At 45.9% G+C, this 13,373-nt stretch overlaps 1 protein-coding gene across 4 annotated transcripts in view; it reads left to right on the top strand.

Annotated features, from left to right (window-relative positions):
- The window catches only part of LOC142571809 (insulin-like growth factor 1 receptor), a 216,552-nt gene that overhangs the window by 127,261 nt on the left and 75,918 nt on the right, over positions 1-13,373 (top strand). For all 4 annotated transcript variants that reach the window (XM_075680435.1, XM_075680437.1, XM_075680438.1 and 1 more), the window contains one exon: positions 11,809-11,892. In XM_075680435.1, the coding sequence (XP_075536550.1) occupies positions 11,809-11,892 (84 nt within the window). The remainder of the gene's footprint in view (positions 1-11,808; positions 11,893-13,373) is intronic.

Consider the following 13,373-nt stretch of genomic DNA (forward strand, 5'->3'; position numbering starts at 1 on the left):
GGTTGTGGAAAGGGGGGGAGAGGTTCTAACCTATACGAAACGAGCAGGCCAAGTACTGCGAAACAAACGCACACAGCCCTCTCCATTTCTGGTGAACCTGCATAGTCCCGACAAAGGCATTGGTCCTGCAGGATAGGGGGCCGTGTAGTAACCTTGGTCGCCGTTTCCCCGTTTCGCTGATTATGCGAAATGAACTGACGACGCATAGCGTTCTGTGTTGCCCGCTCGGCTTTTGTACTTTTCTTATTTCTATAAATATGTATAACTTCCCTTGAACGGACATAGGTGGTCGGGATTACCCGACGAAGGTGTCACAGTTAAGAGCAAAGCGCGGAGCGTGTTTTCGTGCCCGGTCACCTTGCAGCATCGGGAGCTGGAAGACGGTTGTAGCCAGGGGAGCGAGCAAGCTCTCCCCTTCTCGTTAGGCACGGTTTGTTTGCGTTGTTTTCTCTTTTTTCTTCCCAAGGATTAAAGTTCGCACACGGGGAAAGCGTTGTTGCAAAGGCCGTGGCGTGACCGGGATGCGTTGGTTCGGCGGGTCCGTCGTGTGAGCGCCCCGCGCCGCGCAATTTATTCCTGGAATATCGATCGACCCGTTGTTTCTCTTTTTTCCCTTCACATAGTCTTCACTGTTGTTCAGTCGCGGAAGGGGCCGGATGAGAAACCGGCTCGCGCTCTATAGTGTCGCTGCGAGCACGATGCAATAATTCTCGGGAGTTGCTGCAATGATTCGGCGCGCATATCTTTATCGGCTGCCAGAAGCATTTAATGCGTGCGCGCGCGTCTCTGTTTTTCAGGGGCTGTTTATCGCACCCATCGACCCGCGCTCTTTTATCGCGTGGGCGGGCTCCCCGTTTTCTTTGAACGCCTCATTTCCTAGAACATTTACCTGGGTTGGGGGGGGGGGGGGCAACATTTCTGCAACGTTCTTTTTTCTTCCTGTTGTAACCAACCGAGAACCCACCGAGAAATGTGGTTGGAGAGCGTTATTAGCATATAGAAAAGGACGTATCCGGAACCGGCAGCGCTATGGTGGTTGCGTCTTGCCGCGCTGTGATCAACGGAGGAACACTTTGAAGGAGCACTTCAGCACCTGGTTCCCCCGATCGCGCAATAACGAACCTTTCAGGCAATAACGAACCGCTCCTTCGACTCGTGCAGCACAGCGAAAGGACTTGTCAGCCGACAAGAATAGAGGCCACGTAAGAAGGGCTCCTTCGTTGTCCGCCTATGTGTCGCAGCGCGGCTCTGACTGAATGGATGTTTTACGGAATGATTAGAAGCGCACAATGGGGCGAAGCCTGCCTCCATTCTCTGCAACACGAATCCGGCTGCCGTTACTGATTGTGTAGCGTGTAATGACTGCGTTACTGTCGTGACACGGCCCCTACGTAGATTTCTGTACTGCATGGAATTGGTCGACATCCTTCTTTCTCGGCCATTTTTTTTTTTTCAACTTGAGTAACTTGTTCCGAGAAGAATGCTCACGATCGGAGTTGATCCCGGTAATTTTCGTTTCTCCTGTCGTTGGTTTTCAGTCCTTTAAAACGTGGCACATATATATATCCGCGAGGGGGATTGGATAGACTTGCGCATACTTTTATATCTGCGAGAAATTAGGCTTCGAACGAACGCCTGTCGCCGTGGAAGTCTTGGCGAGTTTACTTTTTCTACTTTCCCTTTAGTTGTGTGCTTGGCCGTATACAAAGTTGTGATAAATGTGTCAGGCATAACATTGCTCGCAGACCACTTGTCAGTTCTTATGTCGCCATAAAGCACAAATAATTCACTATTGCACCGATCGCTACACTTTTTTTATTCCCCACATCATGTTAAATAAATTCTGTTTTTGTGGATATACCTGGACATTGTGGACTTGCACTTAACGAGATGGCAGACAGCATAGTAGAGGCAGCACTTGATGGACCAGTGAGTTCCTTTATACCCAGCATCACTCTGCTAGCGGTAACAAGATTTCGAAGGCTACAGCAAGTCTTAGGTAGAAAAAAAAAGGGAGCCCCTCCTTGCTGCACGGATTACAAACATTTAGCGTTCCCTTGGAATGTCCGGTCTTGTCCCTCTCGACACTACGAAGTTTCCGTTACACTATTACGATATCGAATACCGCAACTAAATCTGCACATGAGTAGGTGTGGGTTCGCACCATCGAAGCTTTTTGCATCAAGTGGGGATATATAATCACTGGTCCATTTCCTCCTATTTTGCCGAAAATATAATTCCGAAAGAAAGACCTACTTAGAGCAGCCCCTATCGCGTATGGGTCTTCCTCTCTCGTTCATTTAACATTTCATCTCTTGGGAAACTACCCTTGGCCGAGCCTGAAAGGAAATGTGTCAGATTGTACGTGAGTACGTCATTGCGACTGGGAGACTCTCATGTTAAAGCACACCTTAAGCTCATGTCGAGCACAGCTCTATTTCATGGGTCTTATCGCTGCGATGAGGTTGCATTGCGCAATGCCTTGTCTTGACCTTGTCCTGATACTATAATCGAGACGTCCCACTGCTCCCGCGCAAGTCTCGGGGCTGGCGAGCCCGACTCGACGCTTGTTCAGTCCGACGGGCTAGCGTTTACACGAACTCGACAGGCATATTCCAGCCCGACAAAGCGCCTCAATCCATTTCTGTCGGGTCCGCGTAAAACGCCCTGAAAGACGAGAAAAACCATGGTGCCAAGCGGCCTATAGGTCGAGAGTATTGTGCAGCAGCAAGCATAACTGTTTGCCGAATTGTGCATGGACATTTATTTATTTCATTAGAAGCATTCTAAACACACGCTACGTTACTTTTAATGCAAAGAAAAATTAACACTTTTACAACAATAAGTATGGACACGAAAGTACTCCCTCAGCGGAAGGGCGACCGTGTGACAGCGAGTGTATCTCGCTCGAGATAAAGACGACGGAGTTAAAAGGAGTTCGCGGGTGCCCGTGTGACAGGGGTATTGCACACGGAGAGGGAACAACAACGCATCAATGGATAAGAAACATTTCCCTCATGCCACCGCGCTTCCCTGCAAAATGATTCACAATCCAGGCAATCACCAGACACTGCATATATTTCCAGACTACCTCTTAACATCCAACAAAACTGATCACAACTCTTGCAAATGCGGAATACCTGCAAAAGAGATCGATGACCAGCTCATAGACTGCCCTCTAACAAGAAAGGAAAGACTACTCCTGACACGCAAATTTCCAAACACTACAGATTACAAACCTGAAATAGTCAAACACCCGGACGGTACATACCATGCCCTTGAAGAGCTTGTGAAAAAAATCGACCAGATCAGTGACCTTGGCTCCACGGCAGCCAGCCTTCGGTAACGCTTCTGAACGGAAACCCATCAGTCAGATGTTCCCTTTCTTTTGTTAAAAGCTCTTCTTTCTTTTTATTTTACATTTCCTCTTGTTTCTTCTTTTCTCAACTCTCCTTGCCTATTAGTTATCATTCACTGAGCTATTTTATTTATTTCACCAATTTAGTTATAGACGAGCTATAAATCGGCTGTTTCAACCAAAAATTTCAAATATAGCCTTTTAACGATATCGCGATGGCTTTCTCCAGCACGTTATTACCTACGCTAGCAGACATAGTCAATATTTGTGCACTGAAGTAACCACTGCCTAGACTTGGCACTCCAGGAGGTCGCAAGGAACTGGGATGTCGTCGGCGGCGCTCTGAGCATTGTAAAGGATGTTTCCAATGCAATCCTCGAATCGAATAACAGGAAGACTGTTTATTCGAGCGTTGTACTTCCTCCGGGTAATGATGCCGGTGAGCAGCATTGTTCCAGGCCGAACACCCTACTGCTACCACTGTGTCCAACGAGGTGTACAGTAAGAATGAATCAATGGACAAGTTCGTTGAGAACTATGAAAGGGTGCAGGCGACTCTGCGGGAACTGGTACAAGTTCAAAGCTCCCTCGGTGCTCCAGCAAGACAGCCATAAAAGGATATAAGAAAGTATTAAAGAAGTTCGAAACTTTATTGGTTATCAACCTTTCTATAGCCTTGTTTGGCCCATGCGAGGAATCAGCGAGGATGCTTCAATGCCGTTTACCGTGCTGCAGGAGCAAAAGAAGCAGCAGAGACTCTCTGTAACCGCTTGTCAAGGCTATGGTCTGACGCCTCATTTGACTTCCTATGACAGCGGACGAACTCAAGAGCAACAGAGTTTGGTCTAAAGGAACCTCGTGTGCCCAGAGTTCCGCAGCCGCCCAGAAGGCTTCAATTCACATACAAGCCTGCGGAGCCTGCAGCGCTTGACGGGAGGTCGTCACAGAGAAAATAGTTTTTTTTTTTTTTGTCGCTATCGATCGTATTACCAGCGAGATCCGACGGCGATTTGAACAGCCTGGCATGGAGCAGCCGATAGCCTCGAGCGCATTTTGACTGACGCTGCTGAAGGTCGAAACTTCGCGGCAAACGACGTCAGTGAGCTTTTAGGAGCACACACTGCAGATTTGACATCAGCATGCTTTCCGCGCGACTCATGATTCTCCCGACGCTCCTCCATGACTAGGGTCCGACCCCATGTGAATGAATGAATGAATAAAACTTTATTTGAAAGTGAGCGCATTTTACAAATACTGCAGGGGACATCTGCAGATTTACGTAAGATGATGGACCAGGTTGTCCGGTACCTGCAACTAGTGTTTTCTTTGCCTGCGTCAGCTGCTTCGGGAGAACGATCTTTCAGTGCTCCGAGGCGAGTAAAAACATTTTTGCGCAATCGAATGACGCAGAGGAGGCTGACACACCTCCTCCTCCTCCACGTGCACAAGAAGATCGCTTCGGAACTGCACTTGGTTGCAGTTATTTTCGAAAGAGTTCGTGCCTAGAACGGCAGAACGAACAGCGACCTTCGGCATCCTTTGACAACCTCTCGAGACTACCCAACGCCCTCTTGTCGTGCCAGCCAGGAAGCTCGTCAATGTGCGATAATAGCTTTGTACCTAGTGCCTACTTTCGCTGTCTACTTGTATCGCATCTGTTCACGTTTGCTTTACAACGGGAGCGACTGCAGGAATATTAAAAATGATTTCTCGCAGCTTTCGAACCAGTTTTGTCATTTGCGTGGTCTGCGCAGGTTTTCCGTACTTCTGAAACTTCCAACCATTTTCAAAGTGTATACCAATGCAGCATAAGCGAGGATGCAAATATGTAAAATCTAATATGGCTAAAACGAGTGAAAACATTCATAATTGATGTCATTAAAATTATACTAATTATTAAACTAATAAAATGTAATGCAACTAAATAAAAATTGACAAATATTGAGAACAAAATAAATAACAAACACAACATACAATCAGAGAGCGGTTTTGGCGCGTTAAACTCCATAATTTCTTTTTCTGAGCACAGGAACGCACTCGCATTGCAGCCTACGTTTCTTCCCCCCCCCCCCCCCCCCAATCTCAGCTGCAGCACAAGGATCGCCGGAACGGGCCGTCACTTGTATATGTGTATTGTGACACTGTGTTACTTTGCACAAGTTGCCACCTTTCTGTCTCCCGTCCGGGCTCTTTCTGTATTTGCCCCCCCCCCCCCCCCCCGTCGCCTATTGCCTTTTCTCTCTCCAGCCACAACAGCGACACGCGCACTGGTGCTGCGCAGCGACCGCTCTCTCCTTCCCTGCTTCGGTGTGTACGCGAACCGCTACTCTCCGACCGCCCTTCTCCGAATCATTCCCCCCCCCTTTTGCTTCTTTTTTTTTTCTTTTTTCTTTGTGGCCTCCTTGCGCCTGCATCGTTGCCAATAAGGCTGCTGTAAATATGTCAAAGTGCCTAGGAACTGTCAGTCACTGGCACCACCGTCCCTTTTCAGCGACAAGGTACGCTGCCTGCTGTCTTCACCATCAGTTCCAAAGCGAATTTTCTTTTAAAACCCTGGTGAAGACCAGTCCACTAGCCGAAACTGTCGAAATTAAACACTTGTTCTGTTTACTTTGTGTGTGCGTCGCGCAAGTTATGTGCGTTTGAAAGGTAGTCTGAATAATTCCCCCCCTCTCTCTCTCTCTCTCTCTCTCTCTCTCTCTCTCTCTCTCTCACACACACACACACACACACACACATACACACCACGAGACCGGCTTCCCACACTTCGCACACATACACTTTTTCCTACTTTGACACTCAGAATGCTAACGCATTAAAAGAAAAAGCACGTTTTTTTGGAAAAGTGAAACTGAATCTTCGTCCCAAAGCCGGCTGTGCGTCATATTGCTCGTATTTACTAAGACGTCTTAGGCACACACCACGGTTCCTGGAGTAGCCATCACCAAGACAACTCGTGCTTGGCGTTGCGGTGTTTCGTGCTGAAGGAAGCCAGAATTTGCCGCACTGCGTTGCTCAGAAGAGAACAATGTGACGTCACTTCCTCGAAGAACTTTAACATGACAGTCGGCTGGGTCGGTGCCTGTCGTTTTCTGCGGACAATATGCAAACTCGAGGCACCCTTTTCTGTGCTTCGTGCGCAGTTTAAATAAAGAGACTCGACGTGACCAGGTGCCGATGTCACGTTCTGTCTTTACGGTGTACGTTATAAAATCCCAATTATGGCTGCTGCCCAAGTCTATGCAGAAGCAGAGAGAAGCACTGTGACACTGCGTACGCATGCTATCAGACGTCTGAGGACGGTGCAGGTCCTATCCGATTCGAAAACAGTATGATACATACATACATACATACATACATACATACATACATACATACATACATACATACATACATACATAATACATACATACATACATACATACATACATACATACATACATACATACATACATACATACATACATACATACATACATACATACATTCTGTACGTACGTACGTACTGCGTCTTGCAAAGAAAGCACTTGTCGTTCGCGAGGTACGGGGCGCAAGGAAGGGAGAACCCATAATTAGCCCATTGATTACAGCTATGACATAACTTTTGCAGCTTCTGTCTATATATCTTGATTGTCTGCCGGACGCTGAAAATGCGAGGTACTTTCCGTTAAGAGTTCACAGACTGCTTCGGTACTATTGCATTTATTAGTCTGGGCCGGTGCTCCCTCTATATGGGGACCATATTTCACACGCCTTCTGTCCCCCCAAGATTATGAAGCAGACATTGGAGATTTGGTGTGTAGATCTCGGTCGGTGCTGTTTTGTGGTCGAGTTGCGCGAGTGTGCTATTGACCGCACTCCTAGAGACCTAGCAGTGTGCTTTGTTTGCTGGCTGTGCGAGCGGCTCATTATGCAAGCAACACATTGGACGGGTCTGTTTCGCATACGCGGAAGTGCGAGAGATGGCAATCGATGCACTTCATGCACATGTCGGCGCGCTGCCGTTAGTTACCGCATGCTGCCCGTCGGACGTAAGCTGCGCTTTGGTTGCCTGCTTGTGCTGCGATACCCGAGCACACATCTGCGCAGTTAGCGCTTCGCGTGGACGGTAGCAGTTAAGCGCTGACGCGATAACGGAAAGCTATAAAAGGGAACGCCGAGGTCACCGCTGGTACCACCATTACAGGCGATCAGGGCTCAAGAGGCGGCGGGAGAGAGATACGGAGACGGCCTGGAGAGAGGGGGAGAGTCAATATAAGGAAGTATATTAATTACTGCGCGACGGCAAATTGGACCGCTCACATTTGACATTTCGTGCGAGCGCGTGGTGCTGCCGCTAGCAGGCCGTACAGGACCTGTAGTACCCACTCGTAGGAGGACTCGTCTATAAGACCCAACGGACATCGGAACCGAGCGTGCCTACCATCTGGTACTACTGTCAGTTCTGCGCGTTCTCCTCGCTTCGATGCCTTGCGATCAGATAAGCGGGCGGAACAACAACAAGGCCGTCGTCCCTTCGCGGGGCTGCCCCGTTTCCCATCGGGAAGTGCGCATTCGGCGCCGTGCGCGCGGGTCCTGCCCAATGTCTCGTTGTTCCCGCGATCGAGCGAGAGCGCCGGTTTCGGCTGGCGCCGGCTGCGCTTTCCCCTCCCTGGGCGTGTTTTGGTCCGGCGAGGCTGTTTGGTGACCCGTTTGTTTACCTACGGACTATGCCTCGGGCGTTTCTTTCCCGGCGCGGCCTTGCGACTCGACCCGGTGCGCATTGCGGTTCTGCGCAGCCGCGCTGTCTGATTTGTTTTGTTTTGGGAGGATGAACGGAGGAAGCGTGGTGTCACGTGGTGCGAGCGCGCGAGGGGGCAGCAACCTTGGCGAGAGGTAAGCAAACGCGCGGAGTACTCGGGGGGCTCACCCTCCCCCGCACGCTGCTGTCGGGCAAGGAAGCGCGGTGGGATGGGCTGGGGCAGGCGGGCTGGCTTCTGGTCGAACCGAGGGGTCCTCGGCAAGTCACTCTGCGTCGTCGCGTGCGTGCGAAAGTACGCGGGCGCTTTGCGAATGGTTGAATGGTATTTGCTCAAAGTGGTTTTGGTTGTGGTTGGCGCTTTCGCGCATCACACAAAAGAAGGGGCGCACGTGATAGCATAAAGGCCTTTCTTTTTTTTCTCTTTTGTGTAACCCGCACGCACACGTGCTCGCACACTTCACACACACTCGCGTGCACGAGCGCGCAGTTATGCTTAATAGTATAATTTTGCGCATCTGCAATTGTTGGAGCTCTGCAATTGTTGAAGTTGGAGCTCCCAGCATGTCCACAAATTGCTGTGCGTAAGTTGCGTCATTAAATGCACCTTATGTTTTCTTTTGAAAAGCTTTGATCACATTGTGTGCGCATTTGTTTTTTTTTTAGTAGTTTATGATGACGTAAAGAATGTTCACAGTTGCAAGTGGTGCGGCTATGGTACAGGCGCCCAAATCTTTAACTGGCGTGCGCGAGCGGCGACTTTTCCGTGCGTCAACGCCGTATGACGGGGCGCGGCTGGAAAGAGTCTGAGGCTAAGCGCATGCGGACAAAGCGCGCTCAGCTGGGCCCATCGTCTGCTAAGCTGTTTCCAGCCTCGCCCCGTCATACGGCGCTGACGCACGGAAAAGTCGCCGCTCGCGCACGCCAGTTAAAGATTTGGGCGCCTGTACATGCACAGCCATGCTACATGGCTGTGAGTGCGAACTGCAGAACAGTGATGCCCTGCAGTGTCTTTCAATGCATGCACATAAGTGCGTTTTACCTAGTGCGAGTTAGCGAGTCCACTAGTTATTTGTGGTCTGCCTGTGAGATGCAGCATACCGTCAACTCTCTGTGCGAAAAAGGCTTCTTAGATAAAGGGTTTGTCAGCAGTGCCAGAATATCCTAACCTTTGTTTAGCTTCTAAATGATTGGTGTACACTTTGACAGAAAATATCGAAAAGGCGCATATATACAACTGTATGAATTATTCAGCAGGTCCTGGCTCGCACTTGTCGGCTTCTCTGTCACGCTGACATACTATTGCGTTCATGCTTACTTATCGGAGTTTCCAGCATAGAACTTCATGAACACAAATTATCATATAAATAAAAAATAAATGTGTAAAGTGTTCCCCTGTGTTCCTTACATAAATGTTAAGCCCTGCATTGCATTGAAAAAGACGGGTGCTACATCAACTGTCAATCCTTGCAAAGAGCTTGATTCTCTAATAACAAGCCTTTCTTTCTTTTGTTTTACCCCCACTGAACAAATGTACCTAGACGTCTGAGAATAGTAATAGCTAGATTAGTCTTTCCATTTGAGTTAGTGCTCAAGGACGCAGAGTCGCCTAGACCCACTTCATTGGGTGAGAATTTTAAGCTTGAGAAAAAAAAAAAGCATTTGTGCTGCACTTAAATATATTTTACATGATTTTAGAACATCCAAAATTGCTTTCACACCATTTGCTATCTGAAGTTAAAATTTGAAGGGTTCTTATCAAAATGTACAGCAGGCATATAACGCAAAAGAATGCCACTGTAATGGCATGTTTTCTCACTGTATGTCCTCTGAATTGCATGGCAAACTGCCTTGCACCTTATGGTAGCATGTATAATGCCTGGTGTTGGAAGAGGTGACACCTCCTCTTATTTGTACACCTGAATCGATGCAGACATCTGAGTTTCTTGGGAGTATTCAAGCTCATTGGAATATACATGTGCAATTTTTTATGTGAAAGATAATGAAATTCCGACATGTTATCATTGGACAACTACACATGACTCCAGAATCTAGCGTTGTCTCGCTTATACATACCGTTCCAATTTGGCTGCTCAGAACCAGTATGTTGTGAAATCGTGAGAACAACCTAGATGGTGTTAAACAAATGTTCTAGATGCTTTAGCAAATTTCAGCAAATGAGGTCACCAGCAAAATGAGGTGACATTTGAGTACTTCATGGCATAGCCCACAAACCTGCAATTAATACTATAATGGCTTCGCGCTTGTAATATCTTTCATGATGTCGTCACCAAAGCAGGCCAGCATGAAAACATGGAAACCTGAGTCTTTCTCACTGCCTTCATTTTGCTTGGATGTCTATCTTGACGTAAGAACTCTCATGCAGAACGCAAAACACTATGTCAATGTTTGAACATTTTGTTTTAAGACAAAACATTTAGCTAGTGCTATGTCCTCTATGAGTACAGTATGCCCGGCCCCAGCTACCTCTAATAATTATGTTATCCATACTCATTAATATAATCTTAACAGAGGCATGGCATGTCTATGGAGGTTTGAAAGCAAGCTGTGCATGTAGTGAGGGCAGCAGTGCAACAGGCATTCAGCTGCTCTCTTCTGAGCTTTGTGGCTATGAATTCATGGACCAACACTGAGTTCTCTGAACTTTGTCTCCGGCCCATAAAATGCACATATTTCACCTTTGTTTTACATCAGCACAAACAGCATTATACAAAAATTGGCTGTTGAATCAGTGCTCGGTAATTCATTAGTGAAACAACATTTCATCTTGACAAAGGGCATCATGAGAAAAGAGCATGTTAAATACCATATTTATATCTTGTTTCATGTTGAGCACTGAATTGCATTGAGCACTTTTCACCCAGAATACTCAGACTTATACATCTTTTGCTGTAGACTTAAATGTGTGTTAATGTACTGCACAATGAGCTTTAGGTCCCCAAATTGCTGAATTCTGACTCATTTGTACTCAGTATTGGAGTATCCATTTGAACAGACATGTCGACCCAGCTTCCCTGTTGTGGGCAGTGACCACAGATCACTCAATTAGTAATCTTTTTATTCATATCCTCTCTTACCCTAAGGAGGTGTGAATAGGTGGCATTGGTATTTTTATTTATTTATTTTCAATACTGCTGCTCTCCTTCGAGGGCATGGCAGTTGGACAGCACAATAATTCATCCGTACAGTGCAAGGAAAACAAAGTATAGGTTATACAAAAAAAAAAAAACATAAGCAGTGCAAGTTATACATACTATACAAGTAATACCATGTTAAGATCAAACTGAATAGTAAATAAAAAAAAAGAAGAGTTTAATAAAGTTCACATTGCCTCATATAAAATGAAGGCATAAAAAGCAACAACTTACTGTGCTTCTAGTTTTGTACGTGACAAGTGTGTATGCCTGTGCCTATTGTTCATATTCATACGTGGGTCATGTGGTTGCACCTGACTGGTAGCTCTGTTGTCCTAACCTCTGAATGCGATTATCTTTGCCTCTATGATGAGGTACAGTTCACTTCAACATCTCTTAGTTATGTTTGCTGGCCACTTGTAGCCTCAATGTATATTAAGGATTAGCATAGTGTCTGTGCACTTTGTATGATATTGTGGTCATAGTGACTTTTCAGTGAATTCATTCTAGTGTGTGTAATGGCATTTTTAACACTATTTCATTTTCTTCCACAACAGGCATTTCAGCGTTGGTGAAGCGGAGTGCCACGCAGCTGGCCCCATATCCGGCCAGCCGTTACTCTAGAAACCCAAATCGCACGAGTAAGTTCTCGAACAGATTTTGTCACTTTTGTTTTCAGCTTTGCACCCCTTAAAGGGCTGTGGGACTGTTTCACGTATTCCTTTATTTCTTTTCACATCGTTGTGTTCTATCAGGAACCGTTTTAACAGGACTGGGCGAAATTAAAGAAACAGGGTTTGATCGTTTACTGCTGAAAAATAATGCTGAAGCAGGAATGGCATTTGAATTTGCCAATCACTGAAACAAGTTTGGCCCAGGTACTAGCGATGTACCTATATCATCTAATGTTGGCTTACGTTCGAGAAAAACATCTAGAGGCTCAAAGGAAAGTGTGCAAATTTAGGCCACGGGAAGAAAGGTACATTTTCTGCGAGGACAGCAGCAGCACCGTGCATAATGCTGACATTGTTAAACTGTACGGACTTGTAGACGCATTAAAAGTTGTTCTAATCAAACGAACTCATTGTGGCTAAATAATGCAAGGAAACACATGTGTCTGGAAGACGAGACAAGGACAGCCACCTTGTGGTTTCTTATGTTTCTAGGTTATAATGGGAATATCCTGCACATACTATATTTGTTCATGTACCAACTTTAGTTGAAAGTCAGCGCCTTCTCTTGTTCCTTCTCCTCTGTACATGTGTTTCCTTTAGCTGTTTAGCTGCACGTACAGAATTCCTGTGTTTTTTTAAGCTCTTCTTAAGTTGTATACTGTCGATATAAGTATGCCATAAACTTCAACAGATCTGCATTGTTTCTGTGTGAAATTGTTTCACTATAGTAAATGCCTCCTGTCACTCAAATTTCTTGGCATGGCACTACCACCTTAATATTGCCATCCCATATACACACAGTGCATAGCAATCACAACATCAGTAGTGATAAGGTGATAATGGTATGCTAGAACAGTCTATTAAACCAGATTGGTTCCTCCTAGAAGCAACTTATTATCCTTGACATAGACAGCTGCAGATCTCAACATATCGGCTGCTCATTCTCCAATTTTATAAAGGTATTATTATTATTATTATTATTATTATTATTATTATTATTATTACTATTATTATTATTATTATTATTATTACAAGGGCTTACAACTTAAGTTGAGTGCTTTTTTTCTCTCAAACTTGTTTCAATAGCCTATGTGCTCAAAGTCACCTGCATTATTTTTTTGTGTTATACCATGCATCTATTTAAGCTCAGAAGTTGAATCGGTATTATTATTTATTAAATGTTTCTTTTTTTATTTGCAATATCCAGCATTCGTAATGTAATCAATTTTCCATAGTGCTTGATCCAAAGAGCTTGATGCCCTCTTACATTATAATAATTTGGGGGTGCTGTCACACTATGATCTAGGCTTTTCTATTAGTAAGTCTCTCTAGTCTTCTGCACTGAGAAAATATGCGAGCATCCATGAGTATCATAACATTGCTTTTGCGCTGTTGCCTGCAAGTGGCTTAGAGTGGGAACTTTTGCAACAGATGGTAATTAAGGCTGT

The sequence above is a fragment of the Dermacentor variabilis genome, chromosome 2 (assembly GCF_050947875.1).
Source record: "Dermacentor variabilis isolate Ectoservices chromosome 2, ASM5094787v1, whole genome shotgun sequence".
Taxonomy (NCBI): Eukaryota; Metazoa; Arthropoda; class Arachnida; order Ixodida; family Ixodidae; genus Dermacentor; species Dermacentor variabilis.